The sequence below is a fragment of the Bison bison genome, unplaced genomic scaffold (assembly GCF_000754665.1).
Source record: "Bison bison bison isolate TAMUID 2011002044 unplaced genomic scaffold, Bison_UMD1.0 scf7180017864244, whole genome shotgun sequence".
Lineage (NCBI taxonomy): Eukaryota > Metazoa > Chordata > Mammalia > Artiodactyla > Bovidae > Bison > Bison bison.
The window spans coordinates 949660-967842 of NW_011494816.1; the positions used below are offsets into that span (position 1 = coordinate 949660).

The following is an 18183-nucleotide window of genomic DNA, read 5'->3' on the forward strand; positions in this document are numbered from 1 at the left end:
ACCCTTGTGGCAGAAAGTGAAGAAGAACTAAAGAGCCTCTTGATGAAAGTGAAAGAGGAGAGTGAAAAGGTTGGCTTAAAGCTCAACATTCAGAAAACTAAGATCATGGCATGTGGTCCCATCACTTCGAAATAGATGGGGCAACAGTGGAAACAGTGGCTGACTTTATTTTTCTGGGCTCCAAAATCACTGCAGATGGTGACTGCAGCCATAAAATTAAAAGATGCTTGCTCCCTGGAAGGAAAGTTATGACCAACCTAGACAGCATACTCAAAAGCAGAGACATTACTTTGCCAACAAAGGTCCGTCTAGTCAAGGCTATGGTTTTTTCCAGTAGTCATGTATGGATGTGAGAGTTGGACTATAAAGAGCTGAGTGCCGAAGAATTGATGCTTTTGAACTGTGGTGTTGGAGAAAACTCTTGAGAGTCCCTTGGACTGCAAGGAGATCCAACTGGTCCATCCTAAAGGAGAACAGTCCTGGGTGTTCATTGGAGGGACTGATGTTGAAGCTGAAACTCCAATACTTTGGCCACCTGATGCACAGAGCTGACTCATTGGAAAAGACCCTGATGCTGGGAAAGGTTGGGGGCAGGAGAAGAAAGGGACGACAGAGGATGAGATGGTTGGATGGCATCACTGACACAATGGACATGGGTTTGGGTGGACTCCGGAGTTGGTGATGGACAGGGAGGCCAGGCGTGCTGTGGTTCATGGGGTCGCAAAGAGTCGGACACGACTGAGCAACTGAACTGAAGGGCTCGTCTGCAGATAGGCTTGGCAATGGCCTTCCACAGTAGCCTTCTAGATACTCTCTCCTGTATAAGCCACTTTTAGAAATTCTGGCCATACTTAGTTGCCCAGGCTCAAAATTCTGTTCCTGAACCATGTGGATCCATACCTCTACTTTTGTAGACATGACCAGAATGATCTGACTAAAACTTATCCCTGTTCAGGGCCAGCTCTAGGCTCCCATGGTACTGAAAATTCCCATTTCATAGTGTAAGCAGTGAAGAGAGACCCAGACCAAGAATCAAGAGAACTGAAGTCTAGTTATGGAACAAACATGTGTGACAGTATTGCAGAGGACTAAGACTGTAGACTCTGGAGCCAGACTGCCTGACTGAAGCCCAGCTTCACCAGCTATGTGACTTTCTGATCTCTCTGCTTTAGCTTCCTTACTAGTGCAAAGTGAATCAGAATCGTGCCTACCTTATAGGACTATGTGTGATTTAGACAGATTCATATCAGTAAAATTTTTAACTAGAACTTGGAACATACATACAGTAAGTGCTAATGTTGAGTTTTTTTTGGTAGTGATGGTCTGTTATTACTATTGTTTCTAATCATCACTTTTGCTGTTATGTATCAGAAATGTCACATTTCATCAGCAAATTAAAGATGTCTTAATGTTGGAAGTTACACAGCATTATAGAAGCCTAGGGCTTCCATGATGCCTCCGTGGTAAAGAACTCGCCTGCCAATGCAGGAGACACCGGTTTGATCCCTTGGTTGGGAAGATCCCCTGGAAAAGAAATGGTAAGCCAGTCCAGTATTTTTGCCTGGGAAAGCCCATGGACAGAGGAGCCTGGCAGGCTACAGTCCATGAGGTCACAAAAGAACTGGACAGGACTCAGCAACTAAACAACAACGAACAAACAGAAGCCTAACATCCCAGCTGTTTAACTGTCTTTCCCTCCTCTTTCAATAGTTACACTCAGTGTGCAGACTAGACTATGCCACTGGTCTATTTATTCAAATCGTAATAGTCACAAATTTATCAAGTATTATATATTCTTCCTTACCTCTATCGTGTTATAATTACTTATTTACTTCTCTGTATCCTCTAGAGCCTCATGGGTAGGGACTGATTCGGGGTTGTGTCTGTTGTTGTATTCTTCTTTTTTTAGCCATACCGCATGACTTGTGGGATCTTAGTTCCCCCACCAGGGATTGAATCCGGGCCCTCAGCAGTGAAACCACAAAGTCCTAACCACTGGATGACCAGGGAATTCCCTGGGTTTTGTTTTAAAGAAGAAAAATTATACAATTGGACCCAAGATCCACTCTGGGAGATGCTAATTAATTTTGCCACCAACCTTCAACTTGTCTGCTTTAGCCCTCAGGTCCAGAAGCTTCTTCTCTGTGGCATCTATCTGCAGCCCCTCATCGCACCAGTTCACAGCCTCGACATAGTTTTTCAGTTCCAAATGGCAAGAGGCACCTGTAGAACCCAGCACCCTTAGTATCCGGGGACAAGATGCATGGAAAGAGCCATCCTTGCACATGACCCCCAACTTCAACCAGCTACCAGCCAGTAGCCTGAAGTTCTGGGAAATGGATGATAAAGTCCCTTTTAGTGCATTCCCCAGACAAGGAACACTGTTTCTTGTATTTTAGATCAGAAAGGTTTCTAGGTCCCATTCAGCTCAAAACTCTCTTTCTAGTATTAAGGACTCTTAAAGTAGGGAAGGCTACAGCTTAGTGGCAAAGAACATGGTCTTTGGAATCAGAGAGATCTGGGCTGGAAATCTAGCTGTCATTAACCAACTAAACTGGAGAAGGCAATGGCACCCCACTCCAATACTCTTGCCTGGAAAATCTCATGGACAGAGGAGCCTGGTAGGCTGCAGTCTATGGGGTCGCTAAGAGTCAGACATGACTGAGCGACTTCACTTTCACGCATTGGAGAAGGAAATGGCAACCCACTCCAGTGTTCTTGCCTGGAGATTCCCAGGGACGGTGGAGCCTGGTGGGCTGCCGTCTATGGGGTCGCACAGAGTCGGACACAACTGAATTGACTCAGCAGCAGCAGCAGCAACCAACTAAACATTAGACAGTGGACTGAGTATCCCTGAGCTTTAGGCTGCTCATCTATAAATGAGAAGAATAAAGTCCATCTCAGATGACTTTAAATGGAGAGAGAAAGCAGAATTTGCCTCAGTCACTCACAAAAGCAATGGCAAAACCAAATATGTTAGGTATCTCCTAAAGCTGTTCTTGATGGCTACCAGTTTAAGCTGCTACTGCTGCTAAGTCACTTCAGTCGTGTCCGACTGTGTGACCCCATAGACGGCAGCCCACCAGGCTCCCCCATCCCTGGGATTCTCCAGGCAAGAACACTGGAGTGGGTTGCCATTTCCTTCTCCAATGCATGAAAGTGAAAGTGAAAGTGAAATCGCTCAGTCGTGTCTGACTCTTAGCGACCCCATGGACTGCAGCCTACCAGGCTCCTCCATCCGTGGGATTTTCCAGGCAAAGTACTGGAGTGGGGTGCCATTGCCTTCTCCAACCAATTTAAGCTACCTCTCCTTTAATTAATCGTGTTTTTCCTCCAGTTAGCCTCTGGGCTTTCTACAGAATTTAAAAACATCTGAACTAAAAAAATTTAAATGTCAACAGAATTCAACCTCGGCTTTCAGAGACAGAATGGGTTTCTTGCCAATGCCACACAGTAAGGTAAAAACGACAATTCAAGCAAGCTACAGACTTCCAGCCTGTAGCCAATTCCACATGACTATACACAATGTATTTGCCCATCTTCTTTCCCTATAGCTGAAGGGCCTAGATCTACATAAACTCCCTAACCATGATTACATAAGCATAATTTTAATAAAGCATTTTAAGTTGGTCCATCGGGATATAGAGATTAATATGTAATGAAAATTAAAGTTTACAAAGCACCACTGAGCTTCCCAAAGAAAAGGTGAAGTATGCAAGTAATAAAAGCAAATGATTACATACAAAGGTCAGACCAGGACAGAAGAAATAATCTGGGAACATCTGAACATTAAAGTTATCAGCAAAAGTCCTACAACTTATCTTTTAATTAACAATAACATGGCATTTGAAGATCTTGTCTTTCAATCAGCTAATTTGGAAAAAAAATTAGAATGAGGCTTTTAGAACTGCTTTAATTAATTTTATTCTTTATTAATTTAAAATGTGGAGTTTCAATTTCTCTACCAATTCTTAAAACACAGAGGGTTGAATTAATATCCAGAGAATTCTTTTAAAAATGGCATGTTGCTGCTGATAACGACTTAATACTAAGATTGCAAAAATAAGGTAACTTCATTAGTATCTTAGCACTTTTAAATACTTCTGGTGTTTCACGTGCCCACTTTCCATGGTGACAGTCACACTGTAGCTCTACAGGACTTACCTCTTATTATTGCTTTGAGGTGGCAGGGTTTTAGCTTTCTGGCAGCCGTCACATCATTGAGAGAAGAACGAAAATTGCCTGACAAAACACCATTCAGTAAACGAGAAAACAAGTTTTGAGATCAGATTATTTCCAAAATTTTGCATGTAGAAACAAAAACACTCTTGGACAATCTTAGAGAAATATAAATCAGAGCAATTGTTTATAGAAAAAAAATTGTTATGCTCATCAAGCACCTCAGAAATGTTTAGAATAGCAGGCAACCCACCAAACAACTATAAATAGCTAGTAAGCACATGGAAAAATGCTCAAAATCACTACTGATTAGAGAAATTAAGATTAACATGAAACTGAAAATTAAAAACAGGTAATACCCAATATTGGTGAAGATATGGTGAAAGGGCATTCTGAGAGTAAACCAAGAGAGCAAACTGGCGCGCGTATTGTATATTCACTTTGACCCAACAATACTCTTCAAAGAACTGATCCTTAAAAAGGCTTGCAAAAAAATGAAAAAATGCTTGCAAAAAATGTCCAAGGACAAATGTAAAAGCATGTGAGCTGCTGCATTATTTTTAATTGTGAAAAGATAAAGATAACCTAAATACCCTCAGTTTAGTAATGATGAAATAAATTATAGTAAATCCATACTACCGAATACAGCTATTAAAGGAGTAAGATACATCTGTATGTAAAAGGCATGACAGGATGTCTTTCCTACATTGTTTTAAGTGGTGGGTCAATGTGTACAGAAGCCGATCTTTATAAAACAAGAAACCAATCTAAATATACAGGCACATGTACACACATACATGTGTAATTGCATTAAAAAGGAAAAAAAAAAAGTGTGCAATCATGAACACTGGTTATCCAACCTAGGAGGCAAGAGGTGACTTTCACTCTCTAGTTTATACTGTGAGTATTACTAACAGTTTGGTATATATTTATTAATTTCACTTCTAAAGCTCTAGCCCAGGAGTCAGCACAATTTTTCTCTAAAGGGACATATAGTAAATATTTCAGACTTTACAGGCTACATATGGTCTGTTACACATTCTTTGTTTCATAATCCTTTAAAAAAACACTTTTAGCTCACAGGAGATCAGGGACCCAGATGTGGCCTGAGTCACAGTCTGCCAAATCCTGCTTTAGCCTAAATAATCAGAATTATCAGAAAATTTTTATCACTAACTTTGTTCATTTTTGCATTACTTAAAAAAGCCTAAAAGCAGCTATATACTCAACAACAGCAGTATAGTAAAACAAATAGTTTAAACACTGGTATGTCCATATGACAGAGAAGGCAATGGCACCCCACTCCAATACTCTTGCCTGGAAAATCCCATGGACGGAGGAGCCCAGTGGGCTGCAGTCCATGGGGTCGAGAAGAGTAGGACACGACTGAATGACTTCACTTTCACTTTTCACTTTCATGCATTGGAAAAGGAAATGGCAACCCACTCCAGTGTTCTTGCCTGGAGAATCCCAGGGATGGTGGAGCCTGGTGGGCTGCCGTCTATGGGGTCTCGCAGAGTCGGACACGACTGAAGCGACTTAGCAGCAGCAGCACCATGTCCATATGATGCAACTTCAGTATTCACAAATAATTTAATGACAGGTGAAATTGTTTACATTATAAAATTAAGTGAAAACTGAACACAGAATTGGAACAACAGCATGATCTTATTTGTGGAAAAAATACATAAAGAGAAATCCAAAAACTTCTGCTTAAAGGTAGTAGACTGAACATATGCATTTCAACCCCTATCACTTGACAAAAAAAAAAAAAAGAGCCATTAATACAGAGACAAGAATGAGAAAATGGAACACATTTTAAAGCTGGAGAACAAAGAGACACAGGCTAAATGACTAATTAGGCTTGAGACAACTGAAGTCTAAGCCAGTAGAGGGAAAATTCAAAGCTACCAAGTATATTGAAAAGCCTACAAAGTACCCAGTACTAAAGAATCAACAGCAGCAGGTACCTCTGTAAGAGTGGACAAAGGCGTCTTTGTTTAGTGTTTTCTGAGGCAAACTTGACTCTGAATCCTAATCCTGGCACTGCATACTCTTAGGGCATTTTACACATTTATTACATTTTACTACAGTTTCTTACTCTGTTAACTAGGGATAAACCTGTTAACCTTATTTACCATACATAGTTGCTATGAACTCAAGAGGGATAAAAAATGTGAAAGTGGTTTGTAAGCCATACCAGTGACATCATTTAAGAAATCTCTTGATTATTATGCATTTGCTCCTCTGGTATCGCAAATACCTGTTTTGTTTTGTTTTTCTTGCAAGGTGCTTTTGGTCTTACTAGGCCCATATGTCAGAGAAGGCAATGGCACCCCACTCCAGTACTCTTGCGTGGAGAATCCCAGGGACGGGGGAGCCTGATGGGCTGCCATCTACGGGGTTGCACAGAGTCGGACACGACTGAAGCGACTTAGCAGCAACAGCAGCAGTAGCAGCAGGCCTATCTGTAACATTCTTTAGTTCCCCAAAGAAAGGAACTATGTAGCTCTTACTCACAGTGCAGTGCCTAGCACATAGTAAATGCTTTGTATTTACTGTTTGAATAGGTAAATGAATGAAACTCCTTTAAGGAAAAGTCAGGTCTTACTCATTTCTATGATGCCAGTGCCTAGCACAGAACAAGAACTCAGTGTGCTGAATGAAGACAATGTATTCCTCCAGAAGTAAGAAGACTGGGTTTCTAGTCCAGAGTCTGGCACTAACCAAAGGGGTTCTTCTCTACGCCTATGTAAAATGAGGGGGCTGGTTGGCTCAAATAATCTCCAAAATTCTATACCACTTTTACTTTTTAAAATTTTATAATCAAACAGGTTAAAGAAGAAAAAAAATTGGAGCAGATTATGACTGGAAAGAAACTCTGCTCCAAAGGTGATGAGTCCCAGTAGACCTATCCCAGCTAGACTTTAAGGCTTATTGTCTACCAGTCCCTCAGAAAAGGCTGAAGTCATTCCCAGGTCCTCTCTAAAACTGTGTGATAAGAAACAAGGGTTTAATATGCCTAAGATTAGATACCAACAATGATGTCACCCAAATAATCAGTTGTTTCCCAAAGTCACGTCTGCAGAACAGTCCTGCATATTCCTAAGTGTTACTTGAAAAGGAGGCTCACAAAACCTGAGAATCACAGGATAAGGTTCTCTGCTGTAGGTTTTCTCAGTGTTAACATACTAACGTGCACTGCAAATCGCCAAAGCAGCAGCAGCACTGTCCAATTTTACTTGTCCAAGGAACGTTTTACTTCAAAGGGCCCACACACTACTGAGAAATTCTCCCTTGGATTAATACAGTTTCTCTCACACAAAGAACTTTATCACCTTAATCCTTCTAGCATCCTTGAGAGGAGGCCAGGGGAAAAAAAAAGAAAAAACTTACTTTCGAGAGAGAAGAGGCATCTGGGCTCAAAAATTCCAAATCATACCAACTCATGTATTAAGGTATTTGATGTTACTCATTTGGCTCAAACAGAAAGAATTATACAATCTATCTGACATCCCTTTTGACCAATCTACCTGGAAGATCAAAGTTCAGTTAAAGTAAGCTATCTTAGGTTTCTGGGATAAACAGCTCCTTTTCCTCTGACACTCTCAAACCCTCCCCACTAGCCATCATGTAATAGTTTGTTATAAGTTAATCTTTTAGAAAGTACTAAATAATAGAATAAATTACCTAGATAGTATTGTGCTGCTGCCCGATTGGTATAAAGAACAGCATTCAAATCAGGGTCTGCACATTTCTTCTTTAATCCTTCAGTGTATGAAATAACAGCTTTCTTGTAGTCTTTTTCTTTAAAGTAATCATTGCCTTCATCTTTGTAAGTCCTGGCCTGATCTGCAAAAAAGAGAAGAAAAAAATCACTATTCCCTATTTTTTAAAGGGCTCATTAAAAATCTAAATCACACAATAATGTAATGACAAACCAAAAAGAACCAATAGGGAAAGAAAACTCAAAAATGAATGCTATAAAACTGGGTATCAATATGGAGAAATAAAGTCACATGTACTTAACTACAATCAATTCTAAATATCTTAGAAAGTAGATTATTAAGTGCTCACACACACCAAAAAAAGCATAAAGGAAAAAAGTATACTTATCTCTTGAAGAAAGGGCTTTAATTACAGAAGAAATGGGGGGAAATCACACTACTGTTTTTTAATATGTTGTTTGAGTCCCTTGAATGCAAATTCCCCTCCTCACTTTAGCAAAAGCCTAGAAAATTGTTACAATGCAGTTCAAATTTCCCACTCATTGAAAGCCCACTTCTCCACCACCCCCTCCCCCTGCCCCCCACCTTTGGTGTTCCAACAGCACCCACAACACCTTGGCACTTATCACACAGGTTTGTCTTTAGGAGAGTTGAGCTATCCACTGGAGTGTGACCTTTGAGGGCAGTCTCATTCCTTCCTGTATCCTGGTGCCTAGTATTTAGTAGGTATACAAAGAAGTACATGTGGAATAAACGTGACAAGTTAGCTCCGGCTAACTACTGCTGTTATCTATCAAAACCTTTCTGACTCACACTTTATCTCAATTTAATGGAGGAGCTTAGAGAGTCACTGAAGATACCTTCTGGAGATCGCTCTTCATCAAAAATAATTGACTGCAGGCAGGCCAAGTCAGGATTCTCCAGGGGATCAATTTCTGATGGCGAGTTCTTCATAAACAGAGGAATCTTTTCAAATTCCTGGAGGTTGTTAAGAGAAGAATGAACTATACGAATAAAATTTCCACTGAGTAGACCCAATTCCAGGTCTCCACATCAAAGTTTTTTCTCACTCATCATAATTTGCAAATCCTCATGACATCTCTCCCTCCCCGGCCTCAGTGTCCCACCTGTAAAATAAAGAGTGCTGCTGCTAAGTCGCATCAGTCGTGTCCGACTCTGTGCGACCCCAGACACGGCAGCCCACCAGGCTTCCCTGTCCCTGGGATTCTCCAGGCAAGAACACTGGAATGGGTTGCCATTTCCTGCTCCAATGCATGAAAGTGAAAAGTGAAAGTGAAGTAGCTCAGTCGTGTCCGACTCCTAGCGACCCCGTGGACTGCAGCCCACCAGGCCCCTCCGTCCATGGGATTTTCCAGGCAAGAGTACTGGAGTGGGGTGCCACTGCCTTCTCCAAATAAGAGTGCAGAATACTTAAAGACCCTTCAGTTCCCACATTCTTACAAGAGCGGCAGTAACTACCAAGCGAGTTGAGCACTCGTTTGTTCCTGGCACTTCACCCACCCCCTCACTTTAGCTTCGCCAACCATCCTAAGAGATTAGTGCTCCAGTCGGAGGAATTATACACATAAGGGGACGGTCTCAGGTAAGCTCTGCACTCACAAGTTTCTGACTCCAAAACCTGAACACCTAAACATACTGCCAGCTTAAGAAGACCCTCAAAGCTTCGGGGCCGATTTTTTACACGCAAGTAGAAACCACCTATCCACTGGCAGCGCCAAACCTTGGCGGTAGAGCGCCTCAGCGCCCGGGAGGCCCCAGGAGCTGGGACGACGCCCACGCACGCACGTGCTGAGACCCCGGGCCCGCCCACCTCTTCCCACTGGCTCTCGTGGAAGCCGCCACGATAAGGCTGACTCTGGAACTTTTCCAAGAATGAGTCCATGCCGTCGTCCAAAGTGGCGCCCGGCTCCTGCTGCTCCATGTGTGTCCCCGGTGATCCAGCCATCGCCCTGGATCACCGAGATCCGTACGGCAGCTTCCGGCGGCGCGGGTGCCCCCTCTCAATCTTCCGGGCGGCGACGGCGTGCTGCTTCCGGCTTGCTGGAGGCGTGGCCGACCCGACTCCACCCCTCCCCCGGGAAACGCCTACCCTGCCGCGCACTTTCGAATACTTTCGGGACGGTGGATGAGCCCTGCACCCCACAATAGCGCATTATCACTTAATCCACTGGTTTATTTAACCAGTCAGCACGTTTTCTAAGCTCCTTTCTTGTGCCAGTCCTGTTGTAGTCGCTGGGTATACAGTGCTGGGCAAAGCAAGTAAAATTCCTGCCCTCTAGGAGTTGATAAGGTAGAGGAGAGAAAGTGAAAGTGTTAGTCCCGCAGTGGTGGTCCGACGCTTTGTGGACCCCATGGACTAGGCCTGCCAAGCTCCTCTATACATGGAATTCTCCGGGCAGTAATACTGGAGTGGCTAGCCATTTCCTCCCCCAGGGGATCTTCCCGACCCAGGGATTGAACCTGGGTCTACTGCATTGCAGACAGATTCTGTACTATCTGAGCCACCAGGGAAGCAGTAAGCAGAGGGGAGAGCCAGACAACAAGTAAGATACGGGAGTTCGTCATGTGGTAGCAAGGACTGTGAGAGAAAAGTTTTAAACAGGTTGGGCAGGCATTCAAGCAAAGGAAGAAGCTTGGAAGTGGCCCAGGGGGTGTCTGGGGAAGAGCCTTCTCCAAGAAGGGAACAGAGAGGGCTAAAGGTGCAAGGTGCAGAAAAGACAGTGAGTAGCAGGTAGGTGGGAAAGATAATGAGCTGTGATTCTGAGGGTTTGGGTTTTCCTCACAGTGCAGTGGGACCCTTTGGAGAGCTTTGAGGAAAAGAATGATGTGATCAGACTATTTCTGATTGGGATTCAGAAATAGTCTGAATTGTGGTGGGCTAGTAGTAAAGAACCTGCCTGCCAAAAGATGCAGGTTTGATCCCTGGGTCAGGAAGATCCCCTGGAGGAGGAAAGGGCAACCCACTCCAGTATCTTTGCCTGGAGAATCCCATGGACAGAGGAGCCTAGCAGGCTACAGTCCATGGGCTCAGAAAGAGTCAGACACGATGACTGAAGTGACTTAGGACACATGCACAAACCCCTACCCCCCACAGCTGAGATGGCAACAAGGCCTCTGGGCTAGGTGTGCCTTCCTGCAACCACTGGGTTCCCAGCAAATGGCTGCTGGGCCCTGCATTGGATGCCACAGTCTCAGGAGCTCACAGCCTGGTCTAGAAGGAAAGATAGGCACGCAGCAGACCAGTCTAAACCCAGTCTAGTCACAAGCCGGCTCAGTGGAGGAACAGAGGAATGGCTGTTCCTTGGGGGGTTCGAGGAGGGTTCATTGAGGAAGTGATGCAGATCTCAGAGCAGAGATGGGGAAGGTCTCTGCAGATGGATAGGGGCTGGAGGGAAGTTGGGCATTTTAGGCAGTGGAAGTCCACGTGCAGAGACATGGGGGTGGGTAACAGCCTGCATGCTGAGTTAAAAGGAAGGTCAGCAAAGTAGGTGGGGGTCATAGATCAAAGGGTGAAAGGTTGCTGCAGAGGACGGTGAGATACTGACAGACATAAGGGAAAATTTGTCCTAGGAAGGCCTGGGTTGCCAGGTGAAGGATTGATAGGAGATGCTGGGTTAAGAAATTGACGAGGAGGATGCTGGTGAGAAGCCAGGGGAGAAGAGAGATCTGAAGCCCAGAAGCAGAGCTAGCAGGCTTGCTCGTTATTTGACGAATGAGACAGACAGCAGGGCTCAGGATGACACTTGGAGGGGCCATGAGCCCTTCAGGGCCAGGACTGTGTCATTTACCTTCTGTGTCACCTGTGCCCAGGGGAACACCTGGTCCGTATGCTCTCTTCTTCCAAATCTAAATCTCCTTTTCCACACTTCCTCCTCCAGCCTAGTCCCTAATGATTCCTGTATTATTCTCCTCTTCATTTCTTCTCTTCTTGAATACAGAGCCTGCAAAGTCATTTTGCTTCCATTTTAAAAGTGTGATTCCTATGAAATCCCATAAGAACTAGTTTTGCAGGTGATGATAGGGAAGGTTCAGAGAAGGGAAGTGCTCTTTGACCCTTCCAACTTGAGGCTGTTTGGGGGCCGTTGCCAATAACTGAGCCTGCCAGGCGTCTCTGTGTTTCGAAACCACCCAGACCTAAAACATGGCAGCTCTTCTTTGTCAAGGCCACCCAGACCTGGGCTCTGTCTAGTGAAAGTAGCAGTGTCTCTGGGTGGAAAGGGCTCAGGCATGGGAGTTGGGAGGCCTTTGGGATCCACACTTCTAATTGCTTCCTGGCGTGACATTAGACAAGAACCACCCATCTTTGAGCCCTGTCCTCATCTGTAGCACATGGATAATAAAGCCAGCCTGTCTTTCCCATGACTCCGTATGGCTACCGTGAGATTCAAACGGGGCAATGCTCATGAACATTCTTGGCAATGGACAAGGTTACGCAAAAGGACCACACACATTTCTTATTCTATCTCAGGCCCAGGATCCTGATGGCCTTGGCCTACATTTGTTGGAAGATGATTGTGTGGTCATCTTACAGACTTATGTCTCTTCCTGCTCTGCACATACACCCAGGGAATCTTAGCTCACACCTGTGCACAGATGAATATCCCAAATCTGTTTACATCTTGGATCCCTCTGCTGAGCTCCATGGTGTGCAGCCAGTACCTAGGAGATATCTCCACTATCGTGGCAGACAAGCCCCTCAAGTTCACCATGTCCAGAATGAGCTCATCCCTCCCCAGACCTGCTCCTGGTCCTGAGGACCACTCAGTGGGGGACATCATTGGCCTGGTCATCTGCTCTGAAATCTGGGCACCATCCTGAGGTCTCGCTGTCCTTGCTGTCAACCACCAGATTCTGAAAATTCTTCCCCAATCTCCCACAGGTCCAGTCATACTGTCCATCCTGCATTGTAGCCCAGGCCCCTGCCAGACCTCGAAGCCCCCGGCCAGACGTCCTTGTCCGTGTTCTTTTCCATCCCCCACCCAGCACCTCCCCTTCGCTCCTGCATGAGCTTTCTTCCTCTCCTTTTTTTCATTTATTCCTCTGAGCCTTCCTCCTTTCCTCCTCCTATCACTCTAATGTGTTTTAATGTGCATTTTTCAGTTTGTAAGTGTCCTTTGCAAATGTAACTTCTTTTGTACATGCATTTTATATGTTTTTTTTTTCCCCCTCAGCACTAGGTTTTAGGTCCCATCCATGGTGCTACATGTACCCTTACTGCTTGGAACTGCTGCATGGGACTCCACAGTGCCCATCCATCCCCTCAGGGTGGATCCCCAGGCTGCCTCCTGTCCCAGGCATCACAAATAACACTAAGAAAGACTTCCCCATACATCTCGCCTTATGGACCTGTGGGAAGATTCCCTGAGATGTGTGCCCACAGTGGAAGTACTAAATCATGGGCATGCATAAACTTAATGTGACTGTGGAGTGATAGGTTCCTGTCCAGAATGGCTACTGCCATCCCCACAGCAGCGCCTGTGTGTGCAAAGGAGGAAGCTCTCTAAAGCAGACATCCTCCTGCATCTCCCTCTTGCTTTTGCCTCGCCCCTTCCCACCACACCTTCCCGGGCTCTCTGAAGTCATCTCCTTAACACAGGCTCCAAGGCCATACTAACCCAGCCCTTGTCCTCCTCTCCCCTCCCACTCTGAGCTCCAGAGCACCTTCAGATCTGCCGTTGATTCTTGGTCTCATGTGCCCTGCTCTTCTCCATACATGCCTGATGTGTAGGCATCTTTCCAAACCCACTGGAGGGGGTGTCTCTTTTCTGGGAATCCTTCCCTGATCTCCCACCTGCAGTTAGCCTCTGGACTTCACAGTCCCCACACCACTGTTCAGCACAGCATTGACCTGCTGGGCTGTTGGTGTTTTACATCTCTAATACTTCCATGAGGCCAAAGTTTATCAGCCTCAGCACTTTTGACAATTTAGGATGGGCGTGTCTTTGCTGTGGGACTGTCGTGTGCACTGTGGAATGTTTAGCAGCATCCTTGGCCTCTACCCACTGATGATAACAGCCCCCTCCCCAAGTGGAAACAACCAAGAATGTCTTCAGACCTGTCCAAATCACCGCCAGTTGAGAACCACTGCATCAGACTATCAAATGCCCAAGGCCTGGGGCTGGGTCTCATTCATGTCTGTATCTCTGGCACTCAGAGCAGGCCTGGTCCAGGTTAGGTGTTCAGTAAATGTTGCCCGAATGAGTGGTGGCCAATCTCTGGGCAAAGACTCAAGGGTGGGGCTCAGAGATCAGGATTCTGGGATATGCATATCATGGGGTGGGGATGGGGGGGTCTCTTCTTTTCCTTCTCCAAAGCCTACCCAAATCATCATCTCCTTTTGTTCTTATTCTCTCCCTGTAAGGGAGGGGAAGCTGAGACATCTGGCAAACTTACTGTGTGACCTTAAACAAGCCATTCCACCTCTCTGGGCCTGAGCTTCCCCATTTATAAGACAGCCTACGGGCATCTATGAATGTTGACTGAGTCAATAATAAAGAACTTGCTCATCTCACAGGAAAAACTCCATGGGGAGAGGCAAGCTATGTGGCATTTATAGTGAGTGTGGCTGGGGCCATGGCCACCTCCAAGGAGGGCTGGGGGCTCAGGAACATCACTGCTTCAAAGATATCTTCCAGGAGCCCAGCACCTGCATGATCCAGGAGCGCCGCTGGTGGGAAGTGGGCAAGTTCTCACAGCTAGGGCTCCAGCGGTGCGTGGTGGCCGGGTCACACACCCATGAGTCCCCGTGCGGCAGTGGCCAGGAGTTTCGCCAGCAGCTGGCCAGGATGTTGTCCTGGGCCTGGGCAGCACAGATGCACACTGATGCTTCTGGGTCGTGTCTCAAGTTTTCCAGAGCTGAGTTATGGGGAGGAGAGAGGTCACTTGTTAAGTCTAGGTCCCCACCTGAGTCTCACACCTCATCCTTCTCACTTCATATCTTAGCTTGGGTACTCTGGTCAGCATCCCCTCATCTCCCAGCTCTTCAAATTGTGCGTGTCTTTCAAAGCTTGGATCAAAACCTGCCTTCTCCAGAAAGTCTTCTTGGACTGCCCAAGCCTTCCTTCATGCTCCCATCAGCTTTCCCAGTTATGAAATTAACATGCCCCCTTAAGAGTGTGAACTACTTGCTCTGCACTAAATGGTTTTTGATCTTGTTTTCCGAGTCTGGTTTCCTGGATTGTAAGCCCCCCTAGCAGGTGGACTGTGTGTTCTGTGTCTTAGCGACTCCACAGTAGCCAACATGTACTCACCTGGGTCAGTGCTAGCACAGCTGGACTGAGCTGAAGCCCCTGGCATTGGGTCATGTGTAACCCTCCCCTCTCCCATTCCCTGCTTTGAGCCTACTCATTCCCACACTGGCTCTGCAAATCTCGCCAGTGCAGGACAGGACTCACCAGCTTTAACTTCATTCATACGATCTTCTGTCATGCTGCTCTCCATACAGGGGACCAGGGACCCTTGAGCATAATCCAAGATATGAGTGGGTCCATCTCCTGATTCTGACCGCCCCCCTCAGACCAGACCTCCTCGGAAAAGCTCTCCTGGTCCCACAAACGAGGACACAGAGAACTTCGTCTTGACCCTGGGTCAGATTTCTTGAGAGGGGTCCTGGGATGGGTGGAAGATCCAGTGGGCAGAGAGGGCAACAGGACAGAGACAGGAGCAGGGCCGAAGCTGACTCTGAGAGGCGGTCCTAGGAGATCCCTTCCCCAGGCTGGTCTGTAGTGTTCTCATCCAAGACTCAGGGAGGTGCTGCCTCGGTGCCCCCTCTCCAAGGAGCAGTAACAGGAGGGTACCAAGTGCCTCGCATACCTTCCTCTCAGGTGGTTGGTGGGGTCCCTGGAGAGGCTGAAACTCAGTTCCTTGGCAACATAGCTCAGCCCTCCCCTGCTGCAGTGACTCCTGAAGTACCTGCAGATCCTTGAATGTGCCCTACCTCTCAGAAGGCCCCTCCCATACTTTGTACCTTACTAATTCCTATTTGTCCTTGAATATTCAATTTAACGTGGCTGCTCCTCTAGGAAATTTTTCCCTACCTTGCCCCAAGCTAGTTATAAATGCCTCTTTAGGCTCCCAGAGTCTCTGTCTCCACCTGTGTACACACTGTGATGTGTTTTACTTGTGATTCATGAACATCTCCCGCCAGACGTGGGGTTTCTTCAGCTTAGATCTACTAGGGATGGGAGAGCGGGAAAGATAGTCTGAGGGCCTTTGAGACACTTGCTCAAGGGCATGTATATGTGCATATTTCTAGGGCAAGTGTTCCTAAATTTCTATAGGGTCTCACAAAAGATCTGTAACCTGCAAGAGGTTAGGAATCAAAACACCAACATTCTTGGAAGTGAGTAGTTTGGAACAAGATTTAGAGAAGCCAGAATTTAGGAAATACGTTACTCTGTTTGAGGAGCTCCCCCTGAGCATGTCCCCACAGCCCAAAGGATGCCCCCTCCAGCCTGGGCATTGCTTATCTGTCCCAGAACTGACCATGTTAACAGCTGCCCCCACATATCCCCAGTCCTGACCATCGGCATCACCTCCTGAAAATTTCTTTGTTTCTCTAGACTAAGTGCAGTGCCTGACACAGAGCAGAGGCTCAATCAGTGTGTGAGGCAGAAGCCAATGGATACAGGCATGGATGACAGGACGAATGAAAAATTGCACATGAATTGGGCAAAGGTACAAGGTGGGGGCCTCTCCAAGCCTCTCTGCAGTAGAGTCTCCTGCAGACCCTTGAAGGATATGTGGCTGTTTGGGGGAGGGAAGGGGAGTGGCTGAGAGGAGACAGCATACTAACAGAAGTGTCCTGTGGAGGATTCTGAGTGAAGGGAACCTACTTGGTTTTTTCCCCAGAAAGACAGAGGTTGGGGTTGTGGGAAGAAGGAGGAAGGTGACTGTCACTGGGGGAGAACCTTTATCTGCCAGTCTTCACATTTTAAAAAATTCTCATCCAGGCCACAAAGCAGGAGTTGATCCCTATCTCGCCAATCGCCTTATAGATCTTACAGAGGAGGCTCAGTTGGCATCACACAGAAAGGGGATTATGGAGCTGAGATCCTAGTTCGCTTCCCCCTGTGCAGACTGGTGCTTCCTGCTGCAGGGCAGGCTCCTGCTGTGCCTGGACCTTGCTGTATTGGGGGCGGGAGGTGGGGTAGGTGAAGCAGCGATTCTACTGCCTACAGATGCCAAGGTTATGACCTTGGTCCACTTCCCAAGCAGTGATCTCAGAAGAAGGGAGACCTCGCTAATTTATATCAAAGCTGTGTGCTGGCCAAGCCTTGCATACAAAGGGAGGCATCCACCCTGGGCCAGAAGGGCCACTGTTTCCTTCCAAGGGGAGGAAGCAGCAGAACTAGGTCTGCCAGGGCAGGTTACCTATGAACATGACTGATGACTTCCGGAGGGAGGCCCGAGGACTCTTGGCATACTCCAAGCTCTGACTGAGGAATGTGAAGGCGCTGTCTCGATGGGTGTCCACCTGGGACAAAGAGAAACCAGAGAATGCTGGGCCCTCAGAGGGAATAACCTCCCATCTACCCCTCCCAAAGCCAGGAACCAGGACCCAGTCAGGCAGCTGAGCCCTGGCCCTTTGCCTCCTACATAACTCTGCTACCCATTCTGGACTCTTCCAGAAGCCAGACTTCATGTTCTCTTAGCTGACTGCAACAATCATGTTAATGATCTTCCTGCCTTGGGTGTCTCCTTTTCTAATCCACCCACCTGCTCCAGGCCAGAAGGCAAGTTCTAAAATGCAAGTCCAGCCAGAGCTGAGAATGGATATGGCATATGAGGGACATGACTAAGGAGATGGGTCTAACTAGGGTGAAGGATTCAAGTTACAAAGCAGTGGGAATAAACTACAGACTTAGGAAGGTCTTAAAAGTCCTTCAAATACAGACAGAAATAGGGCTTCCTTATGCATTAAAAAATAAGAAGCCAGCATCCATTCTTAATAGGGCAATGACAAAGTAATGTTTTAGGCAAAATAGTCTGACGGCGGTGTTCAGTTGGGTTTGATCAAGTAGAAACCAGGGGGCAGGCAATCTGCTAAGAGACTGTTGAGGGAGATAAAGGGAGGTCTGGTCTGATCACTCTCCTATTGACAATCTGCATGTCAGGGAGTAACTGTGGTGCTGGAGAAGACCCTTGAGAGTCCCTTGGACAAGGGAATCCAACCAGTCAGCCCTAAAGGAAATCAACCCTGAACATTAATTTGAAGGACTGATGCTGAAGCTGAAGCTCCAATACTTTGGCCACC

General features: G+C 46.2%; 2 protein-coding genes across 2 annotated transcripts in view; both read right to left on the reverse strand.

Moving 5' to 3' along the window:
- TTC4 (tetratricopeptide repeat domain 4) overlaps nt 1-9932 on the reverse strand; it is a 26708-nt gene extending 16776 nt beyond the window's left edge. The window contains exons 1-5 of the mRNA XM_010847120.1: nt 9739-9932; nt 8768-8885; nt 7870-8031; nt 4165-4242; nt 2099-2223 (exon numbers count right to left, since the gene is read on the reverse strand). Of these exons, the coding sequence (XP_010845422.1) occupies nt 2099-2223; nt 4165-4242; nt 7870-8031; nt 8768-8885; nt 9739-9873 (618 nt within the window). The 5' untranslated portion in view covers nt 9874-9932. The remainder of the gene's footprint in view (nt 1-2098; nt 2224-4164; nt 4243-7869; nt 8032-8767; nt 8886-9738) is intronic.
- A 4517-nt stretch (nt 9933-14449) lies between these two features.
- MROH7 (maestro heat-like repeat family member 7) overlaps nt 14450-18183 on the reverse strand; it is a 53372-nt gene continuing 49638 nt past the window's right edge. The window contains exons 22-24 of the mRNA XM_010847121.1: nt 17301-17403; nt 15323-15385; nt 14450-14783 (exon numbers count right to left, since the gene is read on the reverse strand). Coding sequence (XP_010845423.1) covers nt 14539-14783; nt 15323-15385; nt 17301-17403 — 411 coding nt within the window. The 3' untranslated portion in view covers nt 14450-14538. The remainder of the gene's footprint in view (nt 14784-15322; nt 15386-17300; nt 17404-18183) is intronic.